Source organism: Nomascus leucogenys, chromosome 7b (genome assembly GCF_006542625.1).
Source record: "Nomascus leucogenys isolate Asia chromosome 7b, Asia_NLE_v1, whole genome shotgun sequence".
NCBI lineage: Eukaryota > Metazoa > Chordata > Mammalia > Primates > Hylobatidae > Nomascus > Nomascus leucogenys.
Window position 1 is genome coordinate 50234379 of NC_044387.1, and position 14284 is coordinate 50248662.

Genomic DNA, 14284 nt, shown 5'->3' on the forward strand with positions numbered 1-14284 from the left:
AAGAAAAATCAAAATCAGGAAAAATGAAAGCACAAAGGTTCAGTCTGCTCTGACCTTCGAAAAACCAGCACAGACAGTGGCACTTAAGACTGAGTGCAGGAGATCCCTAATCCCATCACCATGGTGATGGGGCATCATAGACCTTCCAAGGTGAAGGCACAATCCACATTGTGCGGTCCAACTGCTGCCATGCAGACAGGTGTGCTTTTACATGTACAGGAAGGTCATAGAAGGCTCAGTGTTTTATTGCAAAAACTGAATCCCAAGGCCACACATTATTATTCTGTGATTCTTAAAATAAGTTATGAGATGGGCATCCATATATAGGGCACCCCCGATATAGCCAATAGTGAGAATTTCACATTGAAGAGGGGCACAACTGATATTCTGAAAACAAGCAGAGATTCCATTCTGTTTTTTTCTTTTTCAACTTTTATGTTAGATTCAGGGTGTACATGTGCAGGTTTGTTACCTGGGTATATTGTGTGGTGCTGAGGTTTGGGGTATGAATGATCCCAACACACAGGTACTGAACATAGTACTCAGCAGTTTTTCAACCTTTTCCTTCCTCCCTCCCCCTCCTAGCAGTCCCTAGTGTCTATTGTTACCATCTTCATGTCCATGGGTACTCAGAGTTTAGCTCCTAGTTATAAGAACATGAGGCGTTTGTTTTCTGTTACTACATTAGTTCACTTAGTGGCTTCCAGCTCTAGCCGTTTTCCCACAAAGAACATAATTTCATTCTTTTGCAGCTGCGTAGTATTCCATGGTCTATATGTACCACATTTTTATCCAGTCCACTGTTGACGGGCACCTAGGTTGATCCCATGTCTTTGCTATTGTGAATAGTGTTGCAATAAACACACGAGTGCATATGTCTTTTTGGTGGAATGATTTGTTTTCTTTTGGATACATATTCAGTAATGGGATTGCTGGGCTGAACGTTAGTTCTGTTTTATGTTCTTTGAGAAATCTCTAAACTGCTTTCCACAGTGGCTGGACTAACTTACATTCCCACCAACAGTGTATAAGCATTTCGTTTTCTCCTTATCCTTGCCAGTATCTGCTATTTTTTTTTAAATAGTCTTTCTGACTGGTGTGAGATAATATCTCATTGTGGTTTTGATTTGCATTTCTCTCATGATTAGTGATGATGAGCATTTTTTCATGATTGCTGGCTGTATGTATGTCTTCTTTTGAGAAGTGTTTATTTGCCCCTTTTCAAATGGGACTGTTTTTTGCTTGTTGAATCAAGTCCCTTATAGACTCTGGATATTAGACCTTTGTTGGATGCATAGTTTGTGAATAATTCCCCCCATCCTGTAGGTTGTCTGCTTACTCTGCTGATGGTCTCCTTTGCTGTATGGCAGCTCTTTAGTTTAATTAGGTCCCACTTGCCAAGTTTTGTTGCAATTTCTTTTGAAGACTTAGTCATAAATTATTTCCCATAGCCCATGTCAAGAATGGTACTTCTGAAGTTTTTCTTCCAGGATTACTGTAGTTTGAGGTCTTAAATTTAAATCTTTAATCCAACCTGAGTGAATTTTTGCATATGGTGAAAAATAGGTGTCCAGTTTTTTTCTTTTTTTCTTTTTTTTTTTTTTTGAGAGGGAGTCTTGTTCGTCACCAGGCTGGAGTGTAGTGGCCATTTCGACTCACAGCAACCTCCGCTTCCCGGGTTCAAGTGATTCTCCTGCCTCAGCTTCCCGAGTAGCTGGGATTACAGGCAAGTTCCACCATGTCCAGCTAATTGTATTTTTAGTAGAGACAGGTTTTCACCATCTTGGCCAGGCTGGTCTTTTTTTTTTTTTCTGAGACGGAGTCTCGCTCTGTCTCCCAGGCTGGAGTGCAGTGGCGCGATCTCAGTTCACTGCAAGCTCTGCCTCCCAGGTTCACGCCATTCTCCTGCCTCAGCCTCTCCAGTAGCTGGGACTACAGACACCCGCCAGAACGCCCAGCTAATTTTTTGTATTTTTAGTAGAGATGGGGTTTCACCGTGTTAGCCAAGATGGTCTCGATCTTCCGACCTCGTGATCCACCCACCTCAGCCTCTCAAAGTGCTGGGATTACAGGCGTGAGCCACCACACCCGGCCTTTTTCTGTAATTTCTAAAAGCTTCTTGTATCTGCAGGAATGCACAGATTGACTAAGTCAAAATGTTTCAGACTAATATTTAATAACTTCTTAAACATTGGAAGGCCAAGGCGGGTGGATCATGATGTCAGGAGATCAAGACAATCCTGGCTAACACGGTGAAACCCCGTCTCTACTAAAAAAAATAAATAAATAAAAATAAAAATAAAAAAAGCCTGGCATGGTGGCGGGCACACACACACACAAAACTATCAAGAAGATTATTCAACGTAGAAAAACAGAAAGGAAAACAGTCCGAGTTGAGGAGGTAAAAGGAAACAGGCATAGTTTTGGAAAAAAAGAAATGAGAAGAGAGATCATGTGAAGACTTAAAGACTGTTTTAGGAAGAGATCTAAAGATCTGCACTAGAACAGTGGTAACAAAATCAAAGGGATGCAAAACCATGCAGAGAAAGATAATGAGAAAAAATATTAATTGGAATCAGAGAACAAATTAAAGTTCTCATCAAATGGAAAAGCAGCCATATTTGGGGCTTCAAAGGCAATGAGGAAATTTCCTTCTTTTTTTTTTTTGAGCCATCTCGGCTCACTGCAAGCCCCGCCTCCCAGGTTCATGCCATTCTCCTGCCTCTGCCTCCCAAGTAGCTGGGACTACAGGCACCTGCCACCACATCCGGCTAATTTTTTTGTATTTCTTTTTAGTAGAGACAGGGTTTCACCATGTTAGCCAGGGTGGTCTCGATCTCCTGACTTCGTGATCCGCCCACCTTGGCCTCCAAAAGTGCTGGGACTACAGGCGTGAGCCCAAGACGGGGTTTCACCTTATTGGCCAGGTTGGCCTCGAACTCCTGACCTCAGGTGATCTGCCTGCCTCTGCCTCCCAATGTGCTGGGATTACAGGCATGAGCCACCGCACCTGGCCTCTTTTTCCCTTTAACTATTGAAGTCCCCAGACCCTCTTTGGAAAAAAAGCGTGCATCACAAATGTTTCCTGTGATTTTCATTCCTTTTTTCCCCGGCCTGCATCCTTAACGTTGGCAAAATAACCTCTTAAAAATGACAGACACACCTCAGGAATTTTCTTTGATTTACAAATGTTTACCAGATTCAGATGCTTTGATTCAGCAAAACACAGCAGCTAAAATCAAGGATATCAGGAAAATGTTGGATAGCTGGCCAAGTGTGGTGGTGTGCACCTGTAATCCCAGCTACTGGAGAGGCTGAGGCAGGCGATTCACTTGAACCCATGAGGCGGAGTTTGCAGTGACCAAGATCATGCCATTGCACTCCAGCCTGGGCAACAGAGGAAGACACTGTCTCAAAACAATACAAAATTCAAAATAAAAAGTAAAATAAAATGTACTTTTTTTTGAGACAGAGTCTTGCTTTGTTGCCTAGGTTGGAGTGCAGTGGCACGATGACAGCTCATTGCAGCCTCAACTTCCCAGGCTCAAGTGATCCGCTCACCTCAGCCTCCCAACTAGCTGGGACTACAGACATCCACCACAACTGGCTAAATTTGTATTATTGTTTTTTTCTTCTGAGACGGAGTATTGCTCTGTCACCCAGGCTGGAGTGCAATGGCGCAATCTTGGCTCACTGCAACCTCTGCCTCCCTGGTTCAAGTGATCCTCCTGCCTCAGCCTCCTGAGTAGCTGGGATTACAGGTGTGTGCCACCATGCCCAGCTAATTTTTTTGTATTTTTAGTAGAGATCAGGTTTCACCATGTTGGTCAGGCTGGTCTCAAACTCCTGACTTCGTGGTATGCCCACCTCTGCCTCCCAAAGTGCTGGGATTACAGGCATGAACCACTGTGCCCAGCCCTATCTTTTGTATTTTTTATAGAGACAGGGCTTTGCCATCTTGGCCAGGCTCGTACTCCTGGCCTCAAGTGATCTGCCCTCCTCAGCCTCTCAAAGAGCTGGGATTCAGGCATGAGCCACCGGTCCAGGCCAAAATACATTTTTGAAGTAATTTTGAAATATACATTATTAGTAACTATCATTCCTAATGAATAATAATCTTGCTGTGCAACACATCTCAAAAACCCACTCCTCCCATATAACTCAAATGTTGTACCTTTTGGTCAACTCAAAGAGACATATTTTACTGAATTTTTTAAATATCACAAAGAGGTCTTAGGAATAATTTGGCATCTGCTTATTTCATAGATCTTATTCATAGACTCGTCGATCTTATTCATCGGCCTGCTGATCTGTTCCTTTTTCAGAAATGTAGATAATATCTGACATTTTTCTTTTTTCTTTTTTTGTTTGTTTGTTTGTTTGTTTTTTGAGATGGAGTCTTGCTCTGTCCCCCAGGCTGGAGTGCAGTGGCACAATCTCGGCTCACTGCAAGCTCCGCCTCTCGGGTTCACGCCATTCTCCTGCCTCAGCCTCCCGAGTAGCTGGGACTACAGGTGCCCGCCACCACACCTGTCTAATTTTTTTGTATTTTTAGTAGAGACGGGGTTTCACTATGTTAGCCAGGATGGTCTTGATCTCCTGACCTCATGATCTGCCCACCTCGGCCTCCCAAAGTGCTGGGATTACAGGCGTGAGCCACCGCACCTGGCCTTCTTTTTTCTTTTTTTGAGACAGAGTCTAGCTCTGTTGTCCAGGCTGGAGTGCAGTGGTGCAATCTCAGTTCACTGCAATCTCTACCTTCCAGGTCCAAGCAATTTTCCTGCCTCAGCCTCCTGAGTAGCTGGGGACTACAGGTGCACACCATCATGCCCCGATAATTTTTATATTTTTAGTAGAGATGGGTTTTCACCATGTTGGCCAGGCTGGTCTCAAACTGCTGACCTCAGGTGATCCTCCCGCCTCAGCCTCCCAAAGTGCTGGGATTACAAGTGTCAGCCACTGCACCCGGCAAAAAGTAGATTTTAAATGTTCTCGCTACAGAAAAATGATACATTTGTGATGTTATTGAGATGTTAATTAGCTTGATATTATCATTCCACAATGTATTCACAGATCAAAACATCGCACTCTGCCCCATAAACATATACAATTGTTATGTTCATTAAAATAAAAAAATTAAAATTTTATCTCTTAGAAAAAAATTAATAGGAAGTCCCAAACTTGTAATTTCACCTCCTTAAACCTCAACTTCTTCACCTATAACAGAAAAAGGATAACTCCATTTTCCCGTCCTTTGGAGCTGTAAGACTCCCTTAGCAGAGGGCCTGTCCACGGGGCTGCTGTTATTATTGCCATCAAGCAGTGGGAATCGAGCGGCACCTCACACACCACAGGTTACTTTTTTTGTTTTTGTTTGTGTTTTGAGACAGGCTGTCACTCTGTCACCCAGGCTGGAGTGCAGTGGTGATCAATGCTCACTGCAGCCTCAACCTCCTGGGCTCAAGCAATCCTCTTGCCTCAGCCTCTCAAGTAGCTGGACTACAGGTGTGTACCACCGCGCCAGAATAATGAAAACAATTATTTTTATTTTTATTTTTTGTAGAGATAGGAGTCTCACTATGTTGCCCAGGCTGGTCTTGAACTCCTGGGCTCAAGCAATCTGCCTGCTTTGGCCTCCCAGAATGTTGAGATTACAGGCGTGAGCCACCATGCCTGGCCACTGCTCACTTTTACCCAAGTATTACTCTACATGTTCTGGGGGTGGGGCCCACGACGCTGTGCTTATGGAACAATGCGGAGGACTGGTTTCCAGAGAGTCGCAGTTTGCCTAAAGCCTGACAGCCAGGACTCCAGTTCAGGCCCTTGCATGCAAGTGCAGTGATAGCTTCTGTCGCGGCAGGGAGAAGGGAGAGGTTCTTTCTGGTGAGAAAAAATAAGAGCTGGCATCTGAGCTAGCTTTAGAAGGATGAGCTGGAGAACTGGAGGCAGAACACTGCAGACTCTGGAACAGGCCTGGGAAGGTAATTCTGGGGCCCAGGAGCAAGTGTCTAAGTAGATGTGCAGTGAGGGATGAGGAGAAGTACAGAAAAGTAGTTTAAGTGTGTTTTAAACTGCGGCCAGGCACGGTGGCTCACGCCTGTAATCCCAGCACTTTAGGAGGCTGAGGCAGGCAGATCACTTGAGGTCAAGAGTTCAAGACCAGCCTGGCCAACATGGTGAAACCATGTGTAAAAACACAAAAATTAGCCAGGCATGGTGGCACATGCCTGTAATCCCAGCTACTCAGGAGGCTGAGGCAGGAGAATTGCTTGAGCCCACGGGGCAGAGGTTGTGGTGAGCCAAGATCGTGCCACTGCACTCCAGCCCAGGTAACAGAGGAAAACTCTCTCTCGAAAACAACAACAACAAATAAAACAGCCAGTTGCAGTGGCTCACGCCTGTAATTACAGCACTTTGGGAGGCCGAGGCAGGAAGATCACGAGGTTAGGAGATCCAGACCATCCTAGCTAACACGGTAAAACCCCGTCTCTACTAAAAATAGAAAAAATTAGCGGGGTGTGGTGGTGGGTGCCTATAGTCCCAGCTACTCAGGAGGCTGAAGCAAGAGAATGGCATGAACCTGGGAGGTGGAGCTTGCAGTGAGCCGAGATCACGCCACCGCACTCCAGCCTGGGCAACAGAGCAAGACTCCATCTCAAAAACAAAGACAAAAATAAAACTCACAAACGGCCAGGCGCGGTGGTTCATGCCTGTAATCCCAGCACTTTGGGAAGCTGAGGCAGGCAGATCACAAGGTCAGGAGACCAAGACAATCCTGGCTAACAAGGTGAAACCCCATCTCTACTAAAAATACAAAAAATTAGCCAGGCATGGTGGTGTGCGCCTGTAGTCCCTCGGGAGGCTGAGGCAGGAGAATGGCATGAACTTGGGAGGCGGAGCTTGCAGTGAGCCGAGATCGTGCCACCGCACTGTAGCCTGGGTGACAGAGCAAGACTCTGTCTCAAAATATATATATATATATATATATATATATATATATAATTTCTAGAGTTTGCACTGCATGCCTGGCACTGGGGAATCAACAGGGAACAGACACTTAGGTCCTGCCTTCATGCCAAGAAAAACAAACACACACAGGGAAAATGCTGAAACCACAAGCCAGGTAAGGGGAATCAAGAGGCATGAGGTATGGTCAGAGTGGTCAGGGAGGGCTTCTCGGAAGAGGCAACGTGTGAAAAGAGCCTGGAATGCGACCTAAATGGTCAGTGCAAAGGCCCTGAGGCAGGTGGTATATGCTGGTGAGCGATAGGCAGAGAGTGAATGGGGTAGGGGGGGAGAAGAGGATGAAGATGCAGGCTGGGGCCCATCCCATAGGACCTCCTAGGTCCCATAACAACTGGCTTTTGCTCTGTGCCATGCAGGCTTAGAGCAGAGGAATGAGCAGGCTGGGGAGTGTTTTCACAGGGTCCCTCTGGCAGCTATGACGGGGATAAGGATAAAGACCAAAGGGGAGGCTGTGGGTATGAACCAGGCGAGAGATGATGGCCTGGGTGGCAGAAAGAGAAGAATCAAAGATGGTGCTGACTAGGGAAGTAAACCCTGCAGAAGGGGCAGGTTTGGGGATGGTCAGGAGCTTGATTTTGGATACTTCATCAGATCTGAAGAGCATGGGTGCACTTATTTAAAAAAAAAAAAAAAAGCATGGGTTCACAGGCAAGGGCGGGCTGAGAGATGAACATGGAGGTATTGACATTGAGTGGCTGCTGGATGCCATGAGCCTGGCCAAGGTCCCCAAGGCAGTGGCGAGGAGGAGATGAGGAGGTTAAGGAGGAGACAGAGAGGATGGACCCGAAGGCCGAAGAAAATGCCTCAAGAGAGTTTCAACGCTGGGCACGGTGGCTCACGCCTGTAATCCTAACACTTTGGGAGGCCGAGGCGGGCGGATCACGAGCTTGAGACCATCCTGGCTAACACGGTGAAACCCCGTCTCTACTAAAAATACAAAAAATTTGCCGGGCGCGGTGGTGGGTGCCTATAGTCCCAGCTACTTGGGGGGCTGAGGCAGGAGAATGGCCTGAACCTGGGAGGCGGAGCTTGCAGTGAGCCAAGATCACGCCACTGCACTGCAGCCTGGGGGACAGCCTGGGGGACAGAGTGAGACTCCGTCTCAAAAAAAAAAAAGAGTTTCCGCAACACCCCACGGATTAGTTGACCAATCCCAGGGAAAGGTGTTCTGTCTGAATCTGCCCTCAAGGAAACAGAAAGGCAAATCCAGGATGTGGGACATTTTCCAAGACTACTGCCCCGGGCTTTAAAAATCAACAAAACAGGCCGGGCGCGGTGGCTCACGCCTGTAATCCCAGCACTTTGGGAGGCCAAGGCGGGCGGATCACGAGGTCAGGAGATCGAGATCACGGTGAAACCCCATCTCTACTAAAAATACAAAAAATTAGCTGGGCGCAGTGGTGGGCCCCTGTAGTCCCAGCTACTTGGGAGGCTGAGGCAGGAGAATGGCGTGAACCCAGGAGGTGGAGCTTGCAGGGAGCCGAGATCGCGCCACTGCACTCCAGCCTGGGCGACAGAGCGAGACTCTGTCTGAAAAAAAAAAAAAAACACACACACACCTGTAATCCCAGTGCTTTGGGAGGCTGAGGTGGGAGGATAGTTTGATCCCAGGAGTTTGAGACCAGTCTGGGCAAGACTAGTCATGGCAAGACCCTGTCTGTAAAAAAAAATACAAAAATTATCCAGGTTTGGTGGCAGGTGCCTCTGGTCCCAGCTGCTCAGGGGGCTGAAGTGGGAGGATTGCTTGAGCCCTGGAGGTTGAGGCTGCAGTGAGCCAAGATCACACCATTGCACTCCAACCTGGATGACAGAGACTCTATCCAAACAAAAACAAAACAGCCAAGGGAGCCTACTGTAGGTAAAGAGAAGGGACAGCAGGTTGTGTCACCCCAACATCCTGCTGTGCTATGTTCAAGTCTCACTTTTGAGACACACCCTGAGGTGTGACATCAGTAACCTACTGTGGAATCCCTCAGAAAAACATGAATCCCAATAGACGTGGGTGGAGATGGAGATAGTTAGGAAATTCGGCAGAAACGTCTACACTACAGACTCCAGGGAAAGGTATCATTGACGCTTGGGCAGTTTTGGGGTTTTTTTACATTTTTGTAGGTGTGAAAATTTGCAAAATGAAAACTTTTTTTTGAGATGGGAGTCTCGCTCTGTCACCCAGGCTGGAGTGCAGTGGGGCGATCTCGGCTCACTGCACTCTCTGCCTCCCGGGTTCACGCCATTCTCCTGCCTCAGCCTCCCCAGCAGCTGGGACTACAGGCTCATGCCACGATGCCCAGCTAATTTTTTTGTATTTTTAGTAGAGACGGGGTTTCACCGTTAGCCAGTATGGTCTCGATCTCCTGACCTCGTGATCTGCCCGCCTCGGCCTCCCAAAGTGCTGGGATTACAGGCATGAGCCACCGCGCCCGGCTGCAAAATGAAAACTTGAGGAGTGTGGTGAGCTGTGTGAGATGCTGCTGAGTGGGGCCTGATGGGGAAACTGAAGCTGGACATGGCGATCTGGTGGCATGGGGATAGAGCAGAGGAGGGGATACTCTGATGGGAGAGAGGACATAGCCCAGCCATGTTTGCTGTAAGAGGAGCAAAGGACAGAAGGAGGCAGCAGATGGAAGTTTCTAGAGCAACAACAGCTGCCTTTCTTTCGGGAATAATCCGTGATAAAGAAGTAAATGGTCAGAGGCAGAAAGGAGCATTGTAGGAACAGCACCCTGAGCCAGCGAGTGGATGAAGGAGCTGGCCTTAGCCAAAAGGGAGGGCAGAGGGACATGCTATAGTGGCCCTGTCCCCTCAGAGAGACAAGACACCAGGTCACTGGCTGCAGCGGGAGTCAGAGGTGCAGAATGCTCACGGGGAAAGAGAAGACACCACCCGGGCAGCTGATGTCCCTCCTGGGAGGTCACTGGTCAGTGTGGGGGGGTCTGCAGATCTGCCCAGGAATGCCAAGGACCCGAGTAGGTAAGGAGGGATGTGAGGATCCTCAGCGGGAAGGGATATGACAGGGTCTCATAGGGACCCAGCATGGAGCTGAGGCAACTACTGAGTGAGTGGGTCAGGCGGTGCAAGGCTGAGGGTGGCATCTGGGAAGCGTTAGTTTGGAGTGACAGGGAGTGGGTGGCCGAGGTCTCTGTTCACCTGGCCCTCTCCCTTTCACCCATCCGTCTCACCATGCCCGAGGGCTGCAATGCCCCCATGCGTTCCTCATCTCAGCACTGAGTACTCGAGAACCACAGCATGTGCAAAGGACCTGAGGTAGGAGGGTGGCCACTAATTCCCCACACTGTCAGTTCTGTGGGGCAGAAGCCAAGACTGGGGGTCACCCACCAGTCCATCCGAGCACACAGTAGGCCCGCAATCAAAGTTTGTGGCAGGAATGGATTCATAAAGCATATGTGAGGCTGTAGCCGCCCTGGGGAGCCCACCTGATGCCTCTACAGCAGGCCCCACACCCACAGTGGGCCAGCCCCTGCCCCTTACCTCAGTCACATCCACAAACTTGGGGTCCCCAAGCAGGGTCCTCTTGGCGCAGGCAAACCGGAAAGCCTCTACGATGAGGTGGTACGTCAGGCCCTTCTGCTCAGGGATCTCCATGCTTGCCCGGGAGAAGTTGTACCCTGGTTGATCAGAGCCAGGTGCACGTTGCTGAGCCCCAGAGGCTCTGAGGGGCTCAGAGGGTTAACACCTGCCTGAGCCACTTTGCCCACCTCAAGGAGCGTTTAATAACCAATAGCAGCAGCTGCTTCAGAAGGCTGTGGTGAGAGTGAAGTAAGGTGAGGGCTCCCGAGCCTGGACCTCGCATCACGCATCAGCTCTGGCCATGCAATGACCAAGTGGCAGGGCCACCCACTGGACCAGGGGTGCCCTCTGGACCAGGCCCTGCAGCCCTGAGCTCCTGCACCTCTCTCCCTCCCGATGACTCCTGTTCCTCCTCCAACCCTTCAGCATTGCCCACTTCAGCCCTGTCGCTCTGCACTGCCTCCTTCAGGACATGGTGAGCTGTGACGCAGGGACACTTCCTCCGGAGCTCAGTGATGGAAAGACGTGGCATGGGGGGCGAGCAGAGATGCAGCAGGGGTGGGGCGTGGGGAGAGAGAAGCAGTGTCATAGGCCCCACCGCAGGGCTGTGGTGCGACCACTCACCTTTGAGGATGTTGAGGATGAGGGCCAGCACGGGCCCGCTGAGCGGCGCACTGGGCATGTACAGCACCGCGTCTCCCAGGCTGATGTTCGGCGGGTGCTCGACCAGCTCAGCACGGTAGTTGTTCAGATCCTCAGCTGTCACAATGCCCCCTGCAATGGGACAGCAGCTCGAATGGGCACTGGGATGGGGCTGCACCATCGCGTGGAGGATGGAGCTGCACCAGTGGTGTCAGGGGCAGGCATGGCTGCACCATGGTGGTGGGGAAAAGCCTGTACCTACCAGGGAGGATACAGTGCACTACTGGAGGGGTGGGACTGTGCCCTGGGAGGGGGCCACAGGCAACCTCACCTCCTTGGGAACTCTCACCCGCTCCTGGACTCCTGTCTCCCTGACACTGCTCACCACCTCACAGCCGGGCTGGGGCCACCTGCCCTCTGCCTGCTTGGCTTACTGGCTTCCTGTCTGCCCTCTCTCATCTGTGGCCAGAGAGTGTTTTCTTTTTTTTTTTCTTTAGAGATAGGATCTTGCTCTGTCAACCAGGCTGGAGTGCAGTGGCTTAATCACAGCCTTGAACTCCTGGGCTCGAGTGATCCTCCAGCAGATCCTCCCCAGTAGCTGAGACTAAAGGCACCACCACACCCAGCAAATTTTAATTTTTTTGTTGGGTTTTGCGATATTTCTTTTTTTTTTTTTGAGACGGAGTCTCACTCTATCGCCCAGGCTGGAATGCAGTGGCGCAATCTCAGCTCACTGCAAGCTCCGCCTCCCAGGTTCATGCCATTCTGCTGCCTCAGCCTCCCGAGTAGCTGGGACTACAGGCACCCGCCACCACACCTGGATAATTTTTTTGTATTTTTAGTAGAGACAGGTTTCACTGTGTTAGCTAGGATGGTCTCGATCTCCTGACCTCGTGATCTGCCTGCCTTGGCCTCCCAAAGTGCTGGGATTAGAGGAGTGAGCCACCACACCCGGCTGTGTTTTGCTATATTTCTTTTCACTGTGCTTTGAATTTTTAATGTTTTCTTGTTCCCCACCCCCACTATATTTATGTAGATTCTCAATATTTTTTTTTGTAGACTCACTATGTTGCTCAGGCTTGTCTTGGACCTCCTGGCCTCAACTTCTACCTCAGCCTCCCAAAGTGTTGGGATTACAGGCATGAGACACCAAGCTTGGCCTCAGACGGCCTTTTTTTTTTTTTGAGTTGGAGTCTCGCTCTGTGGAGTGCAGTGGTGCAATCTCGGCGCACTGCACCCTCAGTCTCCCAGGTTCTAGTGATTCTCCTGCCACAGCCTCCCAAGTAGCTGGGATTACAGGCACAACCCACCATGCCTAATTTTGTATCTTTAGTAGAGACAGGGTTTCACCATGTTGGCCAGGCTGGTCTTGAACTCCTGACCTCAGGTGATCCACCGCCTCGGCCTCCCAAAGTGCTGGGATTACAGACGTGAGCCACCGCGCCTGGTTCAGAGGGCCTTTTTTTTTTTTTTTTTTTTGAGACGGAGTCTGGCTCTGTCGCCCAGGCTGGAGTGCAGTGGCGCAATCTAGGTTCACTGCAAGCTCCACCTCCCAGGTTCACGCCATTCTCCTGCCTCAGCCTCCCAAGTAGCTGGGACTACAGGCGCCTGCCACTATGCCCAGCTAATTTTTTTTTTTTGTATTTTTAGTAGAGACGGGATTTCACCGTGTTAGCCAGGATGGTCTTGATCTCCTGACCTCGTGATCCGCCCGCCTCGGCCTCCCAAAGTGCTGAGATTACAGGCATGAGCCACCACGCCCGGCCCTCAGAGGGCCTTTTCTAAGTAGAGAATTCCTGCCGGTGTCCCTGCTGCTTGGCCTCTTCTCCTCATGATGAATGGATAGAGGGAGGGAGGGAGGCTCTTAATTCTCCTGGAGTCAGCTCCAGACAGACAGGGTATTGCCATGCCAATTTCCAGCCTCAGTGGTAAAGGTCAACACGCTAATCATCCTCCTCCATGAAACAGCGACAAAAATTACCTGAAGAAAGCCACAGCCAAGCTCCAGGCCCCTGCCTCACAAAACCTGCAGAGCTGAAAACATTGCCTGACTGGGCCTTCACATTCTCAGGGTCTGGCCCAAATGAGGTGCACAATCGGGTCTTTCAGTGAGTGGTAACGACCTGTGTATCTGTGGAGCTTTCCCCGCCTGCTAGGAATGGGGTCAGGCCCTAACTGCATCCACGCACTGAAGCCTCATGGTGGCTCTGCAGGTTTAGCAGCCACTGTCAGTTCCTCCCCTCTTTTCAGATGAGGAAACTGACGATTGATTAATTAATAACTTGCCCAGCATGGCAGTTGCTAAGCAGGGGGACCTGGGATGGGGATGACTGTCTGCCTCCAGACCTTGATGCTTGCTTGTGAATGAATGTGAGCTTCAGCCTTCACAGGAAGGAAGAAAAAGGGGGTGTGGGAAGTGCTGAAAGAGGGGTACTCCTAGGAGAGGTGAGAGGCTGCCACTGTCTCTCCGTGGAGGCCTGAGGAAGGGCCCCAGCCTCCAGCAGCTCATGTTAGAGCTGACACATCATGTCATACTTAAGCAAGGAATGTCAAGATTCAGGGCACTTACTAAGGACCCCTTGAACTCAGGGAAGTCTTCTGTTCCCACCTGGGACTTTGTGTCTTCCTTGTTCCTTAATAACTGCTGAGGAGTTGTAATGAGGTTCAGCACACTTAAGACGTTGAACAGGACAGACCTGACGTTTGGTTTAAGTCCCCCATGCTTCTCAAAGCGGGTGAAGTTTAAAAACAGGCAGGTCTTCGGTGAAGTTCAAGGGATGTCCATGAAGCTGGATGAGCAGGTAGAGTTCAGAGCGGGGGTGATGTTTCCTGGGTGGGTAGGAGGTCTGCCCGGCCTGAGTCAGCTGACCCAGATCCTCCCGACTGAGGATGCCCTGGGCTGGCCTCCTGCTGTGGCCCCCTTAGGGAACCGTATAGCATCGTGGTCGCTACCGAGCTCCCTGGCGGAACACTGCCTGTTTGTTTGATTCCGCACCCTCTCTGGTGCTGTGTGCTCCTCAGGGGTCAGGAGGCACCCTAGAAGCCAGTCTTTGCTGTTAACATGATAGGTGCTCCGTGGGGAGTGCTG

The 14284-nt window shown here is 49.8% G+C and overlaps 1 protein-coding gene across 1 annotated transcript; it reads right to left on the bottom strand.

The window, feature by feature from the left end:
* Nucleotides 1-10321: 10321 nt before the first annotated feature.
* On the bottom strand, nt 10322-11391 carry LOC115835861 (glutathione hydrolase 1 proenzyme-like). The gene is made up of 3 exons (XM_030815168.1): nt 11179-11391; nt 10516-10652; nt 10322-10327 (listed from the first exon to the last, which is right to left on the bottom strand). Exons 1-3 carry the CDS (start codon nt 11375-11377, stop codon nt 10322-10324), a joined length of 342 nt encoding a protein of 113 aa, XP_030671028.1. The 5' UTR covers nt 11378-11391.
* Nucleotides 11392-14284: the final 2893 nt, after the last annotated feature.

Coding starts and splice junctions, on each gene's coding strand:
- LOC115835861 (XM_030815168.1), bottom strand. CDS start 11,377: ATGGTGCAGCCCCATCCCAGTGCCCATTCGAGCTGCTGTCCCATTGCA. Junction 10,653..11,178: donor CATCCTCAACATCCTCAAAG/GTGAGTGGTCGC, acceptor CTGATCAACCAG/GGTACAACTTCTCCCGGGCA.